Raw genomic sequence first — 24962 nt, forward strand, 5'->3', positions numbered from 1 at the left:
GACAGTCCGACGGAGACCAACCACGCGTGTATTGTACGGAATCCGGGGCTTTTTTACACTTTGCATTTCCATATCTCTCGTTCGCTCCTCGTTCGGCACTTTACAATACATTTAAAAAAATCTCGGCTCCCCCTTTTGTCCGCACGGCCAACCACCAATATAACAACCCTATACAAAGGCAAGCCGAGAAGAGAAGGGGAGAGAGAAAAAAAAACCCAACGAAAGACACCCTCACACACAGTTTAAAATCTAAAAACCGGCGCTTGAGCACTTTTTTATCAAACCAGAAAGGGGGAGCGCATCGCGCGTACACATACATCCAGACGCGTGGTAGCGCGCTCCAAAAGCTCGCTCTCGTTTCTCGCGATGTTGGAGCGAATTGGGAGCGCAAACAAAAACTTAACGAAACCCCCTTGCATGCCGGTATGCTACTGGCTGGCAAGCACATCGCAGTTTGGCGGTTGCAGACAAGATAAGGCCCCGTCGAACTAATGATCTTCTCTCGCACTTGCTTACAGTGCGAATATGTATGTGTGGCGATGGGTTCTTCTGGTTTGACAGCCCCAAAGCAAAACAGCAGCAGCATTGGAGAGGAAGCAACTCTGTGCACAGGGAAATCGCGGGTGGCCACTGATCTTATTGTTTTCCTCCACTACCCCAACCGGGCTGCTCCACCCACCACCCTCCTTCACACATCCCGGCAACCCGGTAGCTTTCGCCCGTCGTGGTAGTATATTGAAAGCGATTCCAATACGAATCGGCACATTTTCTTAGTCCCAATTGACGTTTCGGTGTAAACGCATGTGCTTTTTTTATCGTCGATTCTGCTTACCCTTTTCGTTTTCGTTGTTTGTTGTTGCGCTCGCTCGCTCGCTCCTTCGCTCGTCGGTTAGACTCGCGGTTCGTGCTGCTGTGGGTGCTGCTGCTCCTTTTCGTCGTTGTCAGCGTTACAACAAACCACCGTTTGATGGCGACGGCTCCTGCGATAGATATCGGGCCAGCGTCACCGTCACCGTTTGACGTGTGCTTCTTCTTCTACTGCTTCCTCCTTCGTTGCTCGCTGTGCGGACCCACAACAAGGGCCTGCTGCGCGATGGGCTGCTAGAGGAAAACAGCATCACAGCATTTGACGTTTGACAAGAGAAAAAGAGAGCTCGCATGATGTTTCCCCCCCTGTGAAGTTTGAAGAAAAAACAACCTCCGTCGGCCGGCCACCCGCTTCTTCACCTAAGAGGAACCCCAACCGGGAGGACACCTTTTTTGGGGACTACCCAGCGGAGAAAAAAAAATCATACCAAGCTCGCCTCTCTCCGCACTCTTGACCGAAGGAGCGACAACAAACAATTCCGGCTGCTATCTATTTGATTTTTATAACTTTATTAATTAGTGTTGTTCGCGTCGAACGATGATAGATTGACAAAGTAGCAACTCTCAGCAGACTTCCCAGGAAGCTTTGTACGAGCAACAGCGCCACCACCATTTGGTGTGTTTATCGCCAAGCGGAGGAGCTCAGTAGGCGATGCCGGTATCCGTCCGATTGGTGGTCTCCTCTGAACTGCGGCGGCAGCTGTGCTTTTGCGATCATCAGTATAGTATAGTAGGCCGGTTGTGGTGGTGACCGCGTGTGCAAAAATCATCCGTCGTCTTAGCCGGGAACGGAATCACACCCCGATACGGTTCTTCGCCCTCTAGGCCGGGTGGTTCGCGTTAATGAGAGAAACCCCCATCTCTTCCCGCCCGGTACGTACCGTACCGCACCTCACCACACTGTTGCGTGTTTATCGACGAAAGGAAGGCAGCGGGTCCCGAACGCGCTGAGAATCAATCCGCGACGGGTTCCGGACGCGCGATAGGAAATGTGTGATATGGCGTGATGCCTCCTCAGTGATACGGACCGGCCTCGAATATAGGCGATACTTTCTTTATAGGTTACCGACAATCAATTAGCCAGTCAAGGAAGTGTTTGTCGATGTGTAAAGATTATCTTACCGTCGTCGTAGTTGCCGTTGTTGTTGTTGTGTTTTTTTTTTGGTTTCGGTTCAGTGTACGCGCCCACAGCCGGGAAAAATATACCAGGAGAAAAATTGTGTTTTCCATCGCTGACAAGTTGGGACAGTGCGGGTGCGATCATTTTTATGCTTCGACGAAAGAGTTGGTGACAAACGTGTTTTGATTAGCGCGAATTAATTCGTGGCAAAAATTAAAAGAAGAGATACACAAAAAAAACATCTTGAATCTGTTTACTGTAGCATTAGCAAGGCAGTGTGCTGTGAGAAAGGAAACGGAGGGAAGTTCGGATTTGCCGTCGGCATTTTCGCCAGCTTGAAGAAGGTGGTTACTTGGATCGTTGAATAGAGTTGCCCATTGAAGGCTTGTAGTTGTAATTGACATTTGTGACAGTTTTGAATTTCGGATAAAAACAAAGAATGTTGTCATGTTTGGTGAGTAGCTTAATGATAGATGAATATTTAAATTTCAAATGACTAATGGGTCAATGGGTAGTACTTGGATTGAAAAATGCTGTCTATTTGGAAAAGCGATAACCTAACAAAACTGTCTATTGGCAAAGTGAAAAAATAAGCAAAAGTTGTTTCAAGCTATTGTTTCTACAGCCATTTTGAACTCTGTGGTTTGATTTTCACTCGTCACTTTAAATGCTTTTCCCAGACAGTCCTTTTCTTATGTTTCATTTTAAAAACGTAAGTTATGTAAAAAACTGGTGTATTGTTCAGTAACTCAAATTATTTTCCAGTTTTTTCAAACCGAAAATACATTTCCAGATTTACGTATAAAACAGATTGCTGGAAAGATTAATTTACTGTATCTAGTACTTCTAGAAAAAAAAACTGTGCATTGTTTTATTTTAGTTTTGGAATAGTGATAAATGTGAATATTAACATTTTAAATCATAATTATTATTTCAAACGATTGAAAACTGTTGGATACCGATATAGAATGATACAAACTTTCACTCACTTCCGATGAATAGTTATGTATTAAATGCAGATTTTAATCTATTGTTGCTTAAATTTTTTTTTAAAGAACCGTAGATATTGCAATACAACGGCATCGTACTGTGTTTTGTTGGTTTGAACTCTTGTTTGAAGATCGGAACAAAAAACTCAGGGAAATCATCATTTTATTAGCACCGGGAAATCAGGACAAAGTAGAAATATTTCCTTCGTTTGCCCCTAACTAGACTATCGATTTGGGAGATTTTGTTTGTTGATAAAATTCACTTGTAATTATTTAAAAATATTAAGAGAACATTTGCATTTATTCACAAGAACAACTAAAGAATATCAATGCTCGAATAGTTAATATGCAGCGTTCGATTTAGTCTAATGACATAAGACTCTTTGAAAATGGGTAGTTTTAACTGTTTTTTGACATACATTTCTGTGTTTAATATTCGAGAAAAAATATTTTTTAGCAGATTTAGGCTTTGTTTTAATTCGATTATTTTTGTTAGCGAAAACTTTGATTGATTCGACACGATACGATACGTGTTTTGCTTGTTTTGATATGTTTTGTTCTTAAAAGACTGTTCCAGCAATTACAGGCCAAATATGTTTTTTACTAGTTTCTGCTATTTTAATGGTCCTTCTACAGTTTTAGGCTTTACTGCAAATATTGTAAGGTTTTTATGATATTCAATGTTATATTTATTGTGTTCAGTACGAGATCTTCACTCTTCAATTCATTCTGTTCTTGAAATGGATTTGAATTTATGGTTAAATCATGAAGTTTGCCCATATTTATGTCTGATTTTAGCATGTCTACATTAGCATCATATATTTCTTCATTGACTTATCAAGAGATCTGTGAAAATGACAATTTTTAGACGTAACTGGGAAAGCGTTTACATATTTATTTAAGAGCTTTGAAGGTGTTCTTCGTTGTTTTGTGCCAATGTGTGAAAACAAATAGCATTTTCCATCTATTTCACAGCCTTTGTGATTTTTGAGATTGATTTTTGACTGATTTCAACTTTCAACTTGAGATCACAAGGAAGTCAATTTTGAATCGAAAACTTCCAATCTATTCTGGTATTTCGTGACCTTCCCAAGGTTGGAGATCTTTCTTGATTCTTGCTGACGAAGTTTTGGTTTAATTGGTTTTTTTCTGTTGTTGCTTCTCTTGTTTTGATCAAAAAATCAAGCAGATTGAAAGCCATTTCATTCATCTCTTCTGATTTTTCAACTGGTTTTCCAGAAATTATAAGGTTAAATCATGAATATTGCCCATATTTATTTCTAGTTTTTCAAGCCGTTTGAAAAAGTGTGTCTATAGTCTTATGTTTGGATATTTTACTATGGGTATTCATATCAAGCTCGTACAAAAATACCCAATTGTAAAAATATTCACTTCTATTGAAGAGTAATGGAAGATACACAGTTTACGGCTGGGTATTTGTATACGAGCTCGACGTGAAGACCATTATTACGATTTTGCTAGTAATTCTTGACTTAAAAATCTTGTTCTTAAATGTTTTTTTTTCTTTTTTTGGTCTAGGAAAACATTTTACGGTGATTTACGTTCTAATTTGGACACATTTCCTTTCTCTTTCCGTTCTTTCAGACTGTTACATATGTTTAGAAAGTTGATTGTAAATTGGTGTTTGGTGTTATGGGATGAAGTACAGTTAGGTTTTTCACGCGGATATTTGAATTAACACGAGTTTTCACGCGTTACAGTGCTGATTCGAACATTTTCACGTGGATTTTCGAATTAACGCGATTTAGTTAAAAAACCCTCCACCCTCCGAAAGATCTGGAATTATCGTTGAAGAATTTTAAATACTGGTTGAAGAGCGTTTCAGGTTTTCTCTGAAGCTATTTTGAAGTTTTTTTTGTGTGTGTACCCCACTGCGACCAGTGGTTGTTTGATCTATTGTGGCATTGTCCGGACGTTTTTGCTGTTTGCACATTTCTGTTTTTTTTTACCATTTTGCAGTGCTACTTTTTGAGAAGTAACCTGCTCCGTGTTATAGTACTTTTTGTCTTCTCCTTCAGACTTAGTAACCTACTTCCTTCCTTATCGACCTTATCATATCCTCCTGCAGGCTACCACTCTAAAAGCATATAACGTGCTATAGACTATGATATTATCGAAGCTTTAGACGAGAGGTTATTAAATCTGGAGAGAAGATTTTGTGTGGAAGAGTCTGAGAATAAACCCATACTTAAAGTCCTTTTTGCGAACGAATGGTTTGGTCCAACTAAGATTCGAACCTATCACCATTCGCTTGTCAAAGCGGACTCTGTTACCTTGCGGCTACGAAGCTTACTCGAAGCTGATGGTTTACTTTACGTGGATTTTCGAATTAACGCGGTATTTATACTAGGTATGTATCTCCTGTGTAAAATAAAACCTGACTGTATGTACAGTGGTGGAAAAAATAATAGGTGTGAGCATTGGTTTTAAATTCATCTGAATTTGAGCCTATCATGTATATTTGATCGCAATATCTATTTGTGATTGCTTACATTATGGGCAATGAATAGATAAATGCTATCTGTCGAAAGTCATGGTATTTTGTCCGTGAGCGGAAGACAACTTTCATTGATCAATATTTAAGTGGAAAAAATAATAGGTGTAAGAATCAGCGAAAAATAGTTCTAGATTCTCCAGATGATATTTACAAATACACCATATTTTTTGCAAAATTTTTCCTCTATTTGTTGGTGGTGTGGAGTGATACCTGATCGTGCGACGCTGGAAGAGGTGACGAAAACCTACGGCGATCGAATTGCGTCAGAAGATGGCTGAAACGCAACAGTAGGCCGAAACGTAATAGATGTTTTGTAATTGTTCACCGAAAAATATCAATTAATGCGATACACAAAATTTTTCCTCGTCTGGGAAAGAGTTTTTCTGATAGTACGAGCACGGTATTTACAATCAATCAGATGGTTCCGGATGGTTCTTAACGTCACCTTCTATTCAAGTTCCGTTTTGATGGCTATAGATGTGAGGAATGAACCTTTTTTACGAATTTCAGTACTCGACGGACATTCCTATAACTAGTTTTTCTTTCCACCCTCGTGTTTCTGATTTCTTTTGATGTTTAACCGATTTTTTAAAGTAAAATTATAAACCCAACTTATGAAATACTAATTTACCAGTACAGACTATCTGTTTCCACCCACAAAAAATCGTAAATCAATATATTTTAATAAGCAAGTTGTATTAACATACACGTGACGATGTATAGTTTACTTTGCACCTATTATTTTTTCCACTTAAAATGTTGGTCAATGAAAGTGTTTTTTCGCTGACGGACAAAATACCACGAATTTCGACAGATAGCATTTTTCTATTCATTACCCATAATGAAAGCAACCTCACACAGGTATTGCGTTCAAATATGCCTTGAACATGATAGGGTAAAATGCAGATGACTTTATAAGCAAAGCACCTATTATTTTTTCCACCACTGTATATTTTTTAAGAATCTTTCCAATTTTGGTCATTTCTTCTGATTCATAGCGTATCTATTCCCCAATAAGTTGAATATATATCTCTCTCTCTCTCACTCTCTCTCTTTTAAAATTTAATGCTCTTTAGCCTAAAGTTTAGCCTTTAGCCGTTCAATTTAATTCAACCTAGTAAAATTCTATATTTAGGTCATTATTCAGGAGATTTGCCACCTTAACCATGATTTGTCAGTTAACATTGGCGCATATTATGAATAAAAACCAACTGGCAACTAAATTAAGGTCCAGGACTCAAAAACCTAGCAAAATAAAAAAAAAATACTGCAGAAAAAGTGTGTTGTGGATGAAACTTTCGATCTAAATACTTTATGTTTCATTTACAACAATTTTAACAAATTTTGTTGGTCTTCATTCATCATTTTTTCTGGCCGCAAAAGGTATCACCAGTGGTTTTGAATCTAAAGACCGAGGACATTTTCACTCTCTTTGAAGCTTTATTGATTAGGTGAGAAGTCTATAATTTATAGGCTTAAAAAAAACCCAGTAATGACTTTAAAAATGTTTCAGAGTTGTGCTCAAGCTGAACGACCGCACATGTCGGATCTGAGCTAGTGATGTTACACAAAGCGTAATGAGCGTCGGTTAGATCCTTTCGGCAGGTCAGGGAAGAATGAAATATGTAATAGAATATTGTTGCCAGAGACCGACCGAGGTAACTCTGCATCTCTAACGACTATGACGGAAAGGAAGGTTACTTTGTCACCGATTTTCATACTTTTACCTGTCCCTCGCTTGTACATTAACTCTACTACTCTTTTTTACCGAGCCTTGTTAGTTACCTTGCCTTAGTATGGGCAATTAAAACTACCTGGAGAGGGATTTATTCAATTGTGTGATTCTTTTTTTCTGGAATTCAACGTAAGCGAAAGGTCGAAGTAAAAGGACGGAAGGAGCCTGAGAATAAACCAGTGCGTAAGAGTCTCTCTGACCCCGAACGGTTTGAGATTCTACTAGGATTCGAGCTCGTGACCTCTCACTTGTCAAAGCGAACTCTGTAACCTTGAGGCTACGTGCTCTTTTGGTTTACTTACACAACAATTACTTAAGATCAAAATCTCGGAGGTGATGGCTTCATTTGACCGCAATTTTTCAAACAACCTTGCAGCAGTTTGTTAGCACGAATAACTAAAATCCACTGATACGCTAGTACAGGGGTTCCCAGATATTTTACTTGGTAGAGCACTTTTTTGAGCCAAATATTGGGCGGAGCACCTGCAAAATTGTTTCTCTCATTAATTCAAGAATATAGGTGCTTTGCAAAAAGATTTGATTTAGAAAAGTGTTTCGCTCAGCAAATGATCTGAAAAGCTGACAGAAGAAAAATCCATATTTTGAGTTATTGTTTTATTTTTGTTTTTCAATTTAATTGTCAAGCTTTATTTAGGAACGCGCATTTTTTCTCGCTAAATATTTTTAATGCCATCTGCATTGGTTTAGTATGTAGAAGTTATTTTTTGCCGAAATCTGCCAACATTGCCTTCCGTATTTGAAGAAACAGCCGATATTAGTCAAAATACAGGTCGGTGCAAGAAGATCAAGCGGACTAAAATGATGCCTTTTGAAACTTAGGAAGTTAACAAGGAGGAGAAGTTTTCACAACAGGAGCTAACGAATGTCATACGAATTGTTTCTTCAACTTTATACAAGCTGAGTGATACTCGACAGATGAGTGTGATCGATTAGGGACATACAATGAGGATTGAATGAATAGGATCTGAATCGAATTCTAGATGGCGAGAGCGTTCTTCTAAGTTTATTGTCAAGCTTCAATTACTTGTACACTACAGATTTGTTTCAAATCAGCAGGAAAATTATGTAATTTTCCACATGTTTTACGCCGATCAGGTCTAATAGCACATTTACACTGCCAAATGACGAATAATAATATGGTAAATTTTTATATTTTTAAAACAGGGCGAGCATGATAAGAATCATCCGAAAACATACCATGATCGGACCAATTTTTCATATGCGAGGTTACTACTAGTAAGGATCAGAAAAAAACGATATTTGTATTTAAAAAAAAAACACATTTGGTTTGATATATTTAATTTTAATTTTTGTTAGTTTGGTAAATAAATTGTTTTGAAAACGTATTTGTTTATGCGATTCAATGATAAAATTAATGGTGAAAATGTGATATGAAAATCTTTGTACCTTGAAAAACGTCTAAATTGGTTCGATTCTGATTGAAAATCGGTAAAATGTTACTTTCAAATGCAATAAATTCCAATCGGAAAAAATTGTTTACTCTGAAACCAGTTCTTGTTTAATTATTTTCAGAGTGCTGGAGAGATGAAATTTGGTTATAGGTTTTAAACATTTTTGTTATATGTGTCCTGCTACTTGAATATTTTACAAAATTTTTGATTGAATGCTTTTGGATTACCACTTTTGCGTGACAATCTATTATCCAATAAGTTTTTCTTATTCTGTCAACACTGCAATCAAGGAAAGTTTCACGCACCACAATACGCTTCCGGTCAGCTGTTCACCCAACACACCAGAAGATTAATCAATCGATCCGTTCACCAAAATCATGACCTACTTCCTTTTCTTCGACTGTTTTTCTCACACCCCTCTAGCATTTTTTGCCTCCATCTAGACATCCCCCTAAACGTCATTGATTACGTCACGAGTTGTGCGCCTCCCAGCTATACATTTCACGAAACCTAACAAAACTATGTTCGAGCGTCGACCGCCGAAATCAACACATCACACACGTGTATGCGCGCGGATGCGGCCAGCAGCGGTGAATGACGCCGGACACAGAACGCGCGCCACCACCGCCGCCGCTGCCACCGCCAACTATGATGATGATCCTCGCTGGCCACAACAGTGTGGGAGGGGGAGGGATGCTGGACAACAAGCATGCAGCAGAGTCAGGCAAACAAGAAAATGAAAAAGAAGTAAAGTAAAACCCGAGACACATCACACACTATCCAAAAATAAAAGCGCCACATTAGTACCGGCCGCAAGCCGCCGGCACATTGAGCAGCCAGCCAGCCAGCCAGCCAGCGGAAGAAACATCATCATCGCAGCATCCCTGAACTTCCCTGCTGGCGGTGTACAAGAAGTCCGCGCGTATCCTATCACCTCGTTCAAGAGTTGTTGGTCGTATAGAGCAGAAACTGCACTGCAAGCAGGAAGCCACGGGGCGCGCGCGGTGCGGTGGTCGGATCGGGTCCGGGAGTCTTGAGTTCCGCTCCCGTGTAAATAGCCGCCGGAGCTTTCGGTCGTCGTACGCGGTACGTTCGTAGTATGTAGTACACCTCGATTTTCGGTGTTTGCTCCCTCATCGCGCGCAATTGGCTTTGGGAGTGATTTTCGAACTTCATTATCGGCTATCGGAGTTGAAAGTCTCACCACACTCGTAAAGAGTGAACTCTATTATCACTAATCGAATTTACATACATCACTTTTGGTAGGCGAACGGCAGTAGCGGCCCGTAGCGGTAAGATGCACTTGCAATTGTGGTATGAGCGTCCGTCTGCCAGGATTGGGGGGCGTGAATGGTTTCAAATTAAGCTCGGCTGGGGATGCGATATTTTGGTAAGAAAACACTAGTAACTATAGTGTTATTCCTAGTTGGCACAAATAGTCTTCTTTGACTGTCAATATGTACAATGACCGGCACAAAACTACGGTCAACGCCGTCTTGTTTGCGATTGCATTTATTCAATATTTTTACAAGAAAACAATATCGCACGCTTAGCCTTGGGGCTATTAGCGGTCTCGATCAACTAGACTAGTTGAGAGAGTTCGTTATCGATATTGTTTTTGGCACATTTTGTATGTGTAGGATAAGTACAACGATACACCGTGCCCCAGTGCTGAGTCGAGAAAATTTTCAGCTCGAAAAGATCCTCGACTCGATCGGGAATCGAACCCGATATCACAACCGTGTGAGAGAGCTAGCTGACCGACATCGCTAACCACAGAGCCACGGGCACCACAAAATTCAATATTTTGAACAAGTTTAATTTTAGGACATGGATAAGGTTTTTTATCTACAATAAAATAATAATTGAATTACCGGATATAATTTTCATGCTACTTATTGAGGAAATTGCGTTTGTGTCGGATATCATGAAATGACCTTATCAAAAAGGAACAACTGTGAAAAGTTTTGGAAATGACATGCCAGAAAAAAATATTTTTTATTACCTATTTTCCATGGAATGCCTCTATATCATGTGTTAAAGATTCGTTTTTTATCGAAACGAGGTTCAAAAGTAAGTAACTGTATCATATTATTATTGGGAGGGAATGATTGTCTGACAAGAGACAATGATGAATGCTATCGCTAGCAAATGGGATAACAATTTTCTAGGATTAATAACCAACATAAATACAGCAATTTTTTTAATTCGGATTGACTGTAATTACGTCAAAAATAACTGGAAGATATTTTTTTTTGTAAGAAATGTGTTCTCTGAGAGGGTTAGTAAAAAACAAATACTTCTTATTTAATAAAAAAAAAAAACAACATTTCTGAAAAATAATTTCTGATTTCTCTGATTCGGTTATACAGACCCTCCACAATTGTGTGTCAGCTATTGGTTACTTTTCCAAGGTAACAACGCCTTTCATAGTTTGGTCGGTTAGCTGATTCTAACCAAAGCAATTGGGCAAGAGCACAACCGATAAAGCTACACTGTGAATACCCCCTCCAATCGAACGATTTGCGTTGTATGAACGCGTTGTAAGACGACCACACGTATACCGCGTACTGCAAGATTCTCCGCACCAGCAAGCGTAAATGTCATTGAAGTGGTACGCCGAATAAATATTTCAGCTGCGAATGCTTCGGCTCATGAAGAAGTACTCATGAAACTAAAGTTTCAACGATCCAACTATGACGAAGATCTCGGAAAATGCGTTGCAAAAGATTTTGCTCCAATGAAATAATCGAATCAAATTTCAGTTCTCCGACGAGGAAATGCAATGTATTTCCATTTCCCGATGATCAATTCCATCCTGTTTTCATGTCACCAACGTTGTAGCCCATCTATATCCGTCTATAGTGCGTAGCAACCGACGTGAAACTGCGATTAATTTTTCAAGCGAAAGCATAGGTCGTTGATAGAAAATATAAATATGAGGGGACCTAGGACACTACCTTGCGGAACACTGGATGCGATGGGGAAATGCAAGCATTTCGTTCTGCCAGATGAAAGCGCAGTCAATCCGTAATCCGGAAGGAATCCTAATTAATTTAGTTCAGCTATAGCAATATTGAATGGCACTTTGTCAAAGATTGAAGCGGTTTTGAAAAAACTAGAGAATGCACTTGAACGAAGAGAGCTATTAGAAATAATTGAATTTTCAGAGATCCAGCGAAAGATTGTCAATTTCTCAAGTGTTAGGATATTTTAATAAGTGAGAGATTCGTGTTGAATACTGGGCAGTTTTTGAGAATGTCATGTGCTACGCACAGATTCAAAAAAGTCGGCAAATAGATTTACTAAACCAACAGGTGAATTTGCAGTTGTGCCGTTATTTGTCATCTCGGCAGGAAATCGATTTAAGCGTTTGCTATTTCATGTAAATGCCCAAAACTAAGAGGAATCTTGCTTGGCAGTCGTCTTCAAACGAGCAAAGTTACTACAAAATGCCATTGTTTGTTTTCTCTATAATGGGACTCAATAGAACGAAAATTTTCACGGTTTTCGGCTGTTCATGCACGGAAATGAAGCTTTCAGAACTCTCGAATCACATAACGAAGATGTTGCAGCTCCGGTATCCACCATGGATTCTTGTAGAAGTGCATCTACCTCATTTACGCGGAACGTATGCGTTTAGGATTCCGTACCAAGTGTTATCAAATGTACATAGCCCTTCAGGAAGTTATAGCATCTAAAGCCAAAATCGTCAGTTTGGTTCTGGTCCTCGGTGATCGGCAAAGCAAAGCAAAGCCTTGATGCTAATTCCGTATCGAAACTCGACCTTCTGTTTACTATACACATACTTCGCAGTGTACAGGACAATTGCGGGGCTAGCGCTACGATCCTACTGACACTAACAGTCTCTCCCGAGCCGAGACTCTAACCTACGACGACTGGCTTGTTAGGCCAGCATCGTACCTCGAGACCAGCTGGGAGATGCCTCGGTGATCGGCATAAAGTCCCAAATCAACCATCGATTCAACTACTACGATTTGTTGTTCGGAAAAAGCGTTCCATGGTAGCTAAACATTAACGCCTTCGTCATTACCCCATCTCAGCTGAGGAAGATTGTAATCTCCAAAGACCATAAACTTGTCGGCATCTTACATGCGTTCACGAAGTTGCTGAACAACGGTTGAGTTGAACATAAGATTCCACAAACGTACAAATAATAACATTGCATCTGTGTTATTATTTGTACGTTTGTGGAATCTTATGCTCACAAAATGATCACCAAAAATATATTATATTTTTAAAATTCTCAGGAAATAAACTAACACAATGTTGTTTTATTCAACTTCCCCTATTAAGATGAATGCACGCAAGTTGGACTTAAACTCATCCATCAAATCCTGTAAAACACCTGCGCCATCTTTTTTACACATTTTCATCCACTGGCTGAAGGCCCGTTATCTACGCTCAATGTCAAAATAGAATCAATTAAAATTGAAAATACGATCATTTGACAATCACGAAGTTGTCATCTCAAATATAAACTTAATCTATTGGTTCAGAATTCGTGAAACGGGTCACACAAAATCGCGATGTCTATTTTCTCTCCCCGAGAACTTCATTCTCCAATTTTTATTGAATTTGAGTAGGTTTTCAAGTTATTGACATAATTTCGAAAGTTTCCTGAAAGTTTCGAGTTGGTGTTGTTTTTCTTTCAAAAACTATGACGAGTGCGAATAACAGCGGTCCTAAGTGGCCTCCTTGAGGTACAACGGAATTTACAGTGAACGAGACAGAGACGTGATCCTTTATTTCCACATACTGCACTCTTCCTACCAAGAATGTTTGCAACCAGATTGAAGAATACTTTCCGTTTAAACCGCGTCAAGTGCCTTGCTCATATCTGAGTAAATACAGTCGACTTGAAATCCTCTGAATATATAATCGGGGTGTCCGATTTAATGTGCGTCTCATCGCCGATTATGATCCATTCCGGCTGTACCAACCAGTCGCAATACAGCTTCCTGACGGGTCATTTGGCCACCGTGTTTTTTATAAAAGGACAAAATTACTATCAGCAACTTTATTTACTGTTTATCGGTTCGGTTTGGTACCTTCTCTTCCCTGGAGACACGAAGCTTTATTACACTGGTCGACAAAATGAAAAAAGTGTATCCGAAAAGCTCAAACCGGGAAAAAATTAAATACTAAAGCTCAGTGGATCCCGAACGGGGGTCCGCGGCCAACAAGGGGGCCGTGAGGCTCATCGAGAGGGGTCGCGAAGCTCTTGGTAAATTTGACAAGTGATTAAAATTTCTTCCTAGATATCTCAGGAAAGCGGATTTCCAACTCTTCTGCGTATTAGGATCAAGACGTGAAACAAATTAGACTTGTAAGACGATATAAGACTGAAAAATGCAGCCTATTATCGCAAAACTCGTATCTGAAATTCTTTTGGGGGGCCGCGAAGCTCTCTGTGCCTCGCAAACGGGTCCGCGGAGCTTTGGGTTGGGAACCACTGCTATAGCTATTCAAACCTTCCTACGTATTTTGGTGCCCCTAGCCATAACCAAAACGCGTCAACTTACGTTAGAGTGTCGTATAGGAATTGCTCGCCGGGTTCGTCGCTTTAACGTTTAATGAGTCTCAGAAAAAAAAAATGGTTATGGCTAGGGAAACCAAAATTCACAGGAATGGTTGAATAGCTACACATTACATTAAACTAATTCTACCCATCATTTCCTAAATTGTTACTCACAAAAGAAAGCGTTTCCTTTTTCCAGTACAATTTTTAATATTCCAATAAAAATTATAGTGACCATACTGCCGCTCATAGCAAGTCCGTCCCATTTGCGTTTTGAAGCTGATGAGAAAACAGCAATCAAAAATCGTAACAATTTAGGTGAAATTTTTCACTCAAATGCTTTTTCAATCAAGACCATCAACAGAATTTGGTACTGCAATGACAATCTAACACTTTTGCATCATAAAACTTGCATACACACCGAAATTTGATTGAAATTTGTTGAAAATCATAAGGTGGGACTCACATGCGATTACATTTAGGGTACGTAGCCAGAATGATAGCAAGTCAGTCCCATAGCCAGCTACGACCGGTGATGAAAAGCAAACTACTGCAAATCGATGGCGGTGCTATAGCTTGCGTTTGGAATGAATCCATCGCAGGTCAATTCATAAATGACCTTCTCTCGTGCTTCATTAAACAAGTTTTTTGTGAGAAGCATAACACAATGTACCAACTGCGCCGCTCAAAATAAAATTAGATTTTGTTTTTACATTTGATACTATTGATAAATTCGAAATCAGTTAAGGTGTAGGAACTTGTTCCAAATTTTCCTGAGAGCGGTCACACGTTCGTGACGGCGGACAGCTTCCACGTAGCAGAGGAAGCAAATATGGAAGAACACCTGTAGCTTAGGAAAATGTTTGCTCCTTTAAAAAGAGCTAAGTAGCGTACCGAAGTAAGGACTGGCAAATTCTTCAAAACGAAATTCACGACAATGATTGAACGATTCTTGTTCACGTCTTTACATAAAATACGGATAAAATACGAAAAGTAGTATTTACTAAAGAATGCTTTAACTAACAATACAGTGACACACCTAAAGCGTTCACTGTTAACAAACAACAGCTAGAAGAAGCTACTGGTGGAAACTTTGTCTTGAAGAAAACATTGTACTATCAGCTAGAGCCACACGATGTAGACCGCGTAAAATTCAATCAAACCTCCTATCAAATATCACTTGGTACATCCAATTCTAATCCTGAAGACCATAAGTTGTGGTAAATATCACATTTTTCATAATCATTATTGGCTGTGGGGTTAAATTGCGAAGACTTTTGCAATGGGACCGACTTGCGATCACTTTTGCTATGGGACAAACCGACTTGCTATTCTTTTCATAGTTCCTCAGAACGAAGTATTCAAAAATATTTGTTTTTTCGAAAGTAGATATAAAAAGGAATTGATTCCATAAATAAAGTCAAAATTGACAAAAATGTAATTGGGACGGACTTGCCATGAGCGGCAGCATAGAAACTACGAAGATCAAAGCTGAATAAGCCTTTTTAACGGTTGATTGAATACTTATACATTGCAAAGCAAAGATCAATGATTCAATAAATACCTAATGGATAATAGAAAAACATTATCTATATCATCTATAACACTGGTTAACAAGAGGGAAAAAATGGGCCTCAAGCTCAAACTGGAAAAATATGAAAGGTTATAGCTTTTTAACCGTTTCTCTGAATTTTAGTGCCTCTAACAAATTCGGAATTACTTCAAAAAACCCAGAGTCGGGTTGATCGCTTCTACGTTTGCTTACGGGATGATTTCATTTAAGTCTCTGAAGACTTTACGCACTTTCGACTTGGCTAATAGAATTCAAAGTAATGGTTGATAAGCTCTGATCTTAAATTTTACTCTGTTTGGAATTTTTTCATTCATAATACATCCTTTCAGTTAAAAGAAACAAATACGCAAACATTAGACGTAGACAATCATCACAGATGCATGGAAAAGTAGAGAAAGTTATTTACTTAGAATAAAAAACGATCAAAAAACAACCACAACAAATAAACTGCCGTTCTACGCATAGTTGTCCCATGTTACTTTTGGTCGATTTTCGTTTATTATCACCAATGAGTCTATTTTCATATATATTTTTGGAAAACTTTTGAAAAAAAACATTGTTTGTTCCGAACATCTTGAAAAACCATACCGAGTCTGTTTGTCCCACCGATGATTTTCTACACATATTTGTCCCACTAGATTTTTTCAATTCTAATCCATCCCACTAACTATTAATTCCCATATTTACCGCTTGGGAAGTGCTACAGAGCACTAAAAACTTCTTCTTACAACGCTTGGCTACATTACGGGTTTCAAGAATTCGGTACCGAAAATCTTTGCTCGATTATTTAAATGCGGTACGTTCATACCTTTGTTAGGAATACCTAAACCTTGTGTGCTAGTTTGCAATATAAATGCCGTTCCTTTTCGAGCATAAGAAGATAAACGCATGAGATTCATACTAATTGAAAGTTGTAAGAACGTTTTTTTGGTGAAAGCCTAGTAACGTTCAAATATGATTGGAATGGGTAATCTAGAAAAAACAATTCCACTTTGTAATTGTAAGTCATCTGATACTTATTCAACTTTCATCTGGACAATCATCACTTGCGTATAAAGACAACACGATTAGCGTGATCATTTTCGTGAAGAATTAAACAGCCTTGTATCTCCAGTACGAATTGTGTATTGGTAAACATCGAATGCACGTGGTGAGACTTATATGCGTAGAAATTACCAATTTGAAGGCAAATTCCTCGGCATTATTGTCCCAGTGGGTATTTTTATGGAAAAGAATGTTAAATCGCAAAACATACAACTAGATTTATTCAAAACAGTCTATTGCAAGGTAAAACTGGTTAGAAGGCCATAATTGCATTTATCACATTAACGCAATGCGTACAAGTATTGTAAAACTTTAACATCCTTTTCTTGTTTGCATGATTCGGAACATGGGACGAATATGCGTAGAACGGCAGTAAACTTATCATTAAATGAAAATGTTTTCTAATATTTAATGTCAAAATACTAAAACACTCCTTGTCGTAATGGTGATTATTATTTTAAGCTTTGATGTTGAATCAAACTAGAATAGGATTGTACTCAATCGTTCAGTACAATTAAGAATACACAATAGATGTGTTTTTTTGGCTTGATTGCGTTATAAAGAGACGTCAGTTGTTCTAAGCACCCAGAGTGTGTTTTCAAAGTTCTGTTGGTCACTGTTCAGTGTTCATACCTCATATATGCAATTTGTTACATGTACACTTGCATACAGACACATATGAGCTAAAAGAAAACGTCAAGTGCTTCGGAAGCAAATACGTTCTCCGTGGTCTGCGTTTCTTGGTCTTACTGTTGCTGCTGCTATCGGTAATTTGCACCTGGCGAAGCAGGCTATGCTGTGCAGTGGCAGAATTGTACGGTTTCGAAGGTTTGGTAATAATCATCGTTGTATTTGTGTTTACCCCCGCTCATACAGACAGCACCACAAACCCTTTTCGGTCATGGTCTGCTCCGATTGTACTTTGCTGGTGACCGCGCATCGGCTTGTTAGCTGTCACGGTTTGTTTGACTTGTAACTTTTGCGGCGCACCGCGCGGTGCGTTTGCTTCCCTCGCTATTAACATTTGAATGCCGGTCCCCCGATGGTTATTTTCTCCCGTTTTTTGAACGATGGTGATACTCTGTTTTGTCATTCAATTATGAAAACATGTAAGCATCGAGTTATCGGCGCAAACTTATCAATGATTGCGCAAAACACTCTTTTTTTTCGATGAACCGAGACTAGGCTGATTTGGGACAGAGATTCTGACAACACATTTTTTTCTGGCGTTTGTTATCATTACGATGGTCGAAATTTGAACCTGAGTTTTATGATACGGATCGAAACAGAGGCTGAAAAAAATATGACGACAGATAAATTGAATAGAGACCGGTTCAAAGTTAATAAGTCGCTTGTGATAATCGTAAGCATGAATTAAAATTTACCAGCATTGGCACGCGGCAGTGTCATGCCGCTGGTCTACGTAGCAGGTAAGACGGTGATTTTTTTTTCTCGAAATTTTGATAAGAGCTGTGTTATTCCGATAAGTGCTATCAATGAATAATAAATTCAGAACGACGCTCAGACGTTTACATATTGAATGACATGCGGTATAATTTAAGTGTTGTTGCTCGTCATCCAACGAAAAAAAAAACTGTAAACTAAACTATGAAAACTGATAACACGGCTGTCCTAGTTTGGATTTTCAACTTGACTTTCGATTGCTTCGTCGACGACGCTGACAGGTGTAAAATATTTCCACATTAAATAAAAATCTCAGAAATCGAATCGGCAGGAAATGATTCATTTCCTAACCGAGCTGGTTTGGATTAAGAAACTGGTGCCCAATTGATATGATAATCAGTTTCGAAATTTCCAGTTCAGCGAAATAAACCAAGTAACACCGAGTCGGCACTGGACAACTGCTTTTTTCTTGATTGCACCTGACTAATCGATATTTGTACCGATGTCATTTGCACGTCAATCGTTGTTCGATTTCACGCGGGGCGCAGTGAGCCATGCTTGCTCGCATGCTTGTCCTCCGGCCGGCTGATAATGCTAATGATGGCGGGCGATGACGGCCGCTGGGCACGGCCTGCCTCGATTCGATTGATTGACGCTGACAGAAATAAGACAGCGAAAAGTTTCTTTCTCTAATCAGTACACGTAAGTAAATAGCAGCCTTTATTATAGCGCCCGGGTGGACGCGCACCGACTTAAGACCGCTTCGCGCGGTCGGAATTCTCATTTGTATAGTGATTAAATTTGAATAGACGCAGCTCGATAGCGTCAACACACTTGAGCAATGCCAGAAAAGTTCGCTCTCGGGGAATATCGTCGCGTTTATCAGCGCGGGTAAACATTTTAAACGATAATGAAGCCGGAGGCTTTCGCAATCGAAATCGAAGTGCAATTTCCACAATGGCTTAACCGGTGCTTGCGTGGTGTGGATTGTAATACGCTCGTAAACATTACCGTTTACTTCCAATTGCGGTTTCATTTAAACGCAACAATTGCTTTACCAATTAGCGGGTGAAATGCACGTGTTTGCCTCAATGACCATGCTAGCAAAAACACCTCTGCAACCTGTTATCAACAAGAATTCTAGGCTTTGTCTCCAGCATAAACTGTTGATTCACAAACGAATACTCAGTTTCCATCTGGACAAGCTGCCTGCTGTGCAACCAGGAAGAAGATACTTCAAAAATATTCAAGCACCATTAAACAACAAAGGCTTAAAATGTTGAAAATTGAAATGTTTTTTTTTTTTGTATTTTGGGACATTTCTCTCGAAAAAATATCAGAGTATTTTTGCTACATATGCAGGTTAATGAAATGAATAAATAAATTCAAGTTTGAAAGAACTTTTATTCTCGAACTTAGACCTCCAAAAAAGTACTGTAATTGATGATATCTCTAATTGAGCATGTCAAAACAGATCGGTTCCGCGCATGAACTTTTTTCTTTCTTCGAGCGCTACTCTCCAAATGAATGAAAATTGGTTGTAGATCCGGTTCCGGAAGTGTCTATGGTTTGAAGAAAAGGGTAGCATACCCCGCATCGTAGTAACGGTAGTTCCTATCTTGGCTTCGTTCATTCATAAACAGCGCAGCGCAGGGCGGCGGGAACGGGTGTGAAAAAAAACGCAAGGCACACTACGCGATGATGTGTTCCGTGTCAGTCAATTGGCCAAGCGTCGCTCGTAGCGTAAGCCAAATAATTTTTTGACTATCATTATGATAAAATTAAATATTTCCCCCGTCTCTCATTACAGTGTTTAGCCCAATTTTCTCTTCTCCAATCAGTTGGGCTGCGGCGGACAGTGCGCGGCTTCAATTCTGAGAGTCTTTCGCTTTTTTTCTCTTGTTATTATTGCACCTTACACCTTCGATTCCTGATGAAGTTTTCGTTCCCATCAACGGGCGTTCTTTTGTGCGGTAATTGATGGTAATTTTTTAATTTATAACGCTCTCGGAAAGTTGTTGTGAACAGTGAATGTATGTTACTGTGCTTTAACCGCGTCTCTAGTCGGCGTTTCGAGCATTTCCGAAAAAAATTAAAGAAACAACTCATTAAAATATGAATTTATTAGGAAATTGAAACTGAAAACAATATTCATGAGCTTGCGCTTTTCATCTTAACGTTGAAATGAATCGCTTTTTGACCCGCGCTGGCAGGTGAGGAGAGGCCATCTTACGCACAGCAAACCACAATTTTAATGCGTTTATTGCCTATTTATTTATCCTTTTGTTTCTTGTTTGCGGCTTAGTTCCGGGATGAATTTCTCCCTTGGTTTGGTTCGGGTCAAGTGCGCTGAGTCCGGTGTTAATTAAATTAATTCCACACTCACATACCCAGTAGCATATGCAGAGCAAGTCGAGGGCGGAACGCAGCCTACTTCGCTTCACATATTCCTTCGATTGGCTTTTGCTTTGCGTTCTGTTTTTTTTTTTTTGTTTTGTTTATGGCCGTTAATCACCCAAAGTAGCCATTAATTTTCGTATCGATGGCGATAAATGGGAAAGCAGGCCAACAATTTTCAGAGGCAAGCAAAGTTACTGACGACTTTTTTAAAATGTTGGTTCAAGGCGACGGAAAAAAGAGTCGGTTAACAAGAACACAGATATTCAACAGATGAAACAGACAAAATGTCAAGTTGAAGCTTGAATAATATAATGAATAAAATGTTCAAGATGTCCAAATAAAAGAAGTGAAATAGAAATTGAGAAACTGATCCAGATTAAAAAAACGCATCATGAATAGAGATGAAAGAATAAAATCGAAAGAACTTACACAACGACTGTAATTAGAATATCACTATCTTTCAACTAGATTGTTTATGTTACTTTTCTCTTACGATTTTCAGAAAATAACAAACCCATAAACAACACGCCGACGTTTCCGCTGCCAAAAGCTTGAGCTAAAACATGACTCAAGTGTAATCCTAATCACCGAGAATCGCTGAGTTAACTCACCAGCCCCGGGACGGACGGACGGCCGACTTCCGCCCAACCGCATCAATACGGTTGATTATGCCGCTTTTGGTTGCCCGGCGAAGTGCGCATGCAGTGGCATTAGACCACCAGTTTAATCAGTGCTTCTATCAGCAACCCCCCTATCAACAGCAAAAACAACAACCACAATCCGCGAACTCGCAGAAGCCACTGCTGCCGACAACGACGACAGTTCGTGTCCAATTTACCGAAATCGAACCACGACCGCGACGCAAATCGCCATCGGCCGCATCAATACCGGCTGTGATCGCGACTCAGCAAGCGCTGGATTTCACAATGTCCAAATTCAAAGCCAACTCCGCTACGCGGCATCCACTGTATCGGCAATTTTACGGCAGTGGCGGAGGAAGCAACTCGGCGCCGGACGAATCACCGCCCTATGACAAGTCGGAGGAACAAGGTAAATGTTGTCATCAGCCAGATAGTCAATTTGCTACGAATCCAGGAGTATAAACCTATGCGGCCTGTCAAAACAAGTCCCTTTTCGACTGGTTTCGATTGGTCGTGAAGAGCACTGATCTTAATCGGAAGTCTTTCTCGGTAAAGACCGAACAGTCAAAAGAAGGAACCATAAACTCCTTATAAATCATCATTAGGTCAATCAAATAATCGTTCTAAAATCGTTTCCCTCTTGACGACACCGTCCATAAAGAGGGCTGGCCTAAAAGGGAGGGGGACCTCGAACAGATTTGTTTCGCTCAAGGGGCAACCCTTTCGGATTCTGACATTCCAAGTTTCGAATTTCCCATGTACGCTCTCTCAGTCGAGTCGCGTGCGGCGGTTCTCGTCACAGTGGGCCATGACGTGTGTGTGTCACACACTAGAAGAGATTGAGAGGAAGGGAGATGGAAAACACGCTAAGGGTTGTTTTACCTTCTCATACCACTCGAGGGAAGGGTAAAAAACTAAGACGAAAAAAAGTGAAGGGGTAAAGTCTATGATTTATTTAGCAAATTCCGGAGTCGGCTTCGCCGGCTGGTGTTTTCAATCAACTCACAGCTCAAGTGTGTAAAGACGACAAACTTGTGAACTGACTTCACCTCACATGTCGCATGCCGGGAGAAAGGAAATCGTTTATTTTATTAAATTGTATCGGGGTAATCATTTTTTTTCACGATGCGTTTGAAATGGTTTTGCGTGCGATGTTAAGGTGGGGTTTTGGGTGAATCGCAGCAGGCTGACGGGACGGTTACTGCGATGAAGATGATTCTTTTAAAGGTGGTGGCAGTCGTTGACAAGATCAACAATCCGAAGGGAGGGAGTCGACGAAAGTCTACCGGAATTGTGAAAATTTGTGGGGCTTTGAAAAGGGTGCATATATTATGCGGTGATTATTGTTATTTCAATACTCTGGGAATATGCTTTTGATGATCGTGGAGTTACTTAGGAAGGGGTTAGTTTCTTTATTATGGAATCAGGTATGTTGAGTCTGAAATTGGAGAGATTTTTTGTGAGACCAGAATTTTATTCATAAACATGACTCCATATTTTTCTTAGCGCAAACTTGTCTATAGAACACACTTACCCTCAGGTTTTAGTGAAACGTTATGAATCTGATGATATCGGTAATTTAAAATTGTTTACATAGGCGTCATCGCAAATTACGTAACTACCTCGAGATTTTTTTTTCGTTAATTTTCGACTCTTCTCTTCCATAATAAGGTATCGTGAGACATCTCATCACCTCAACCCAATTAAAAAAAAAGTTGATCGGCTTTTTAAATTTTGATTTTCGATTTTTTGCTCCAAAGCTAAAGTATCTACAAAATTATGATTAAAAAATGAAATATGGGATATTCGTCTTTGAATATATAACATCCTGGAATGTCGGCCCTATGTGTAGTGTAAAATGGACACAATCATAGGAAACAGGTCTTCTTAACAGCAACTTTCTGTTCCACGTTTTTCCTGAAGTTTTATACTTTTTAGTGTGTTAAATCTCTACCCTCAAAAATCCGCAAATTAATTTTAATATAAAGCTCTAATATGTTTAGAGGATTATTATTTACTCGTTACTCGTGAGGATTTCTATGAACTAACTGGATGATAATCACGAAAAGTATTTTTTAGGTCAAATGGTGGTTTTGAAGCGCTTCGAAAAATATTGACAACTTTTCTGAATTTTATTACAAGAGGAAAATTGATCAACAATGAGTCTGCTTCGTATCAGGCAGTACTAAAATTTACTGTTATTTTAAAACCTAAATAAATCCACCTAGCGGTCAGACTCAGCCTTTCTCATTCAAACTTATTATTTGTAAAAATAGATTTACATGAATGCTTAAATCCAATAAAGGTATATTCACTCTTTGGGTTTTAAAATATTGATGTTATAATTGAAGTATAAAATATGAAATTCGAAAGAATGTTAGTGCTTAAGGGGTTATATACCTTTTTGGTCGAGAAAAATGAGGGAAGTTTGAATCTATTTTAAAGAGCATAGCACCATTTTAATTGCATCAAAGTGGTATTTTTCTGAAAGTACAGTTTATCAACAACAACAAAATACGTTTGCTTTTGAGATATACCAATTATTACTGGAGTAATCAATCAAAGAAATAGTTATCGGTTTCCGATATACTCTACTAAATTTTTTGGAAATAAATATTGAAATTCAGTCCGCAAATATATATTTCGACTGTGACGTACAGTCTTCCTCAGTGCTTATGTGGACTGGTCCACATAAGCACTGAGGAAGACTGTACGTCACAGTCAAAATATATATTTGCGGACTGAATTTCAATATTTATTTCCAAAAAATTTAGTAGAGTATAACGGAAACCGATAACTATTTCTTTGATTGATCTCAATCACTCTGCTAAGACGCTCGTTATAGATTTTCTAGATTTGACTGGAGTAATGGCCGTTTCCCCGAAACGCTTTTTTTTCGCAGAGGCTTGCGGTGTTCCTGATAGAGACTCAGCGGGTCAACTGAATTCAAAAAACTCATATTATTTCATTAGTTTAGAAGTGTCCCGTGTCCTTGAACGATCGCATTTTTGAGTATTTTGTTTTTTTTTTTTTTTTGTGCAGGAAAATGTAATTGTATGCTTCAAAAAGCGATCGTTCAAGGACCGGCGAATTTAATAACGAAAATTAAAAAAAAAGATGAAGGAAATCGGTTCAGTAGCTTTCCCGCAATCAGGATCACGGCAAAGTCAGTTTTCGAAAAACACCGAGATAATCGCGTTTAAAGTTTCAAATTTAGCTTATGCGGCCGTAGCGAGGCGTGTTGTAAATCGCTCTAACTTTCGCCCTATTGCTCAGATCTTTATGAAAATCTGTGAAAATGTTTTCAAGATGTTGTAGTTCAAGATAATGTAATTAAAAAAATTTCGATTTTTTGAAAACTAAAAAGGTATATAGCGAAATAAGAAATAGCGAAATGAAAGAAATGACTCTTAATTCCGAACAATTTAATAGTACGATACCAAATAGTACAAAATCACAATTTAATACATAACGGTTGCTTAAGTTTGATAACAATCAAATGAAAAGGGAACGTATAGAGCAGCCAAACTTTGAAACCACGTGTTCAATCATAATTCATCAGTTAACCCTTAACTAGCCCGTTCATCTGATATCAATATTGTCAAATCTGTTGTGTAGTTTCTAAGATAATGAGGTTTCATGATTTTCACATTTCGATACATTACAGACGAAGTTACAGTCCGATTACAGCAAAAT

General features: G+C 39.0%; 1 protein-coding gene across 3 annotated transcripts in view; it reads left to right on the top strand.

The window, feature by feature from the left end:
- The first annotated feature begins 791 nt into the window (after positions 1 to 791).
- Positions 792 to 24962, top strand: part of LOC129726446 (transcription factor mef2A-like) — a 246107-nt gene continuing 221936 nt past the window's right edge. For 2 of the 3 annotated variants that reach the window (XM_055683143.1, XM_055683144.1), the window contains exon 1: positions 21133 to 21675. In XM_055683143.1, coding sequence (XP_055539118.1) covers positions 21294 to 21675 — 382 coding nt within the window. In that variant the 5' untranslated portion in view covers positions 21133 to 21293. Of the gene's footprint in view, positions 2442 to 21132; positions 21676 to 24962 lie in introns of those variants that run through there. The other variant, XM_055683145.1, reaches the window with a different exon arrangement.

Source organism: Wyeomyia smithii, chromosome 3, assembly GCF_029784165.1.
Source record: "Wyeomyia smithii strain HCP4-BCI-WySm-NY-G18 chromosome 3, ASM2978416v1, whole genome shotgun sequence".
Classification (NCBI taxonomy): domain Eukaryota; kingdom Metazoa; phylum Arthropoda; class Insecta; order Diptera; family Culicidae; genus Wyeomyia; species Wyeomyia smithii.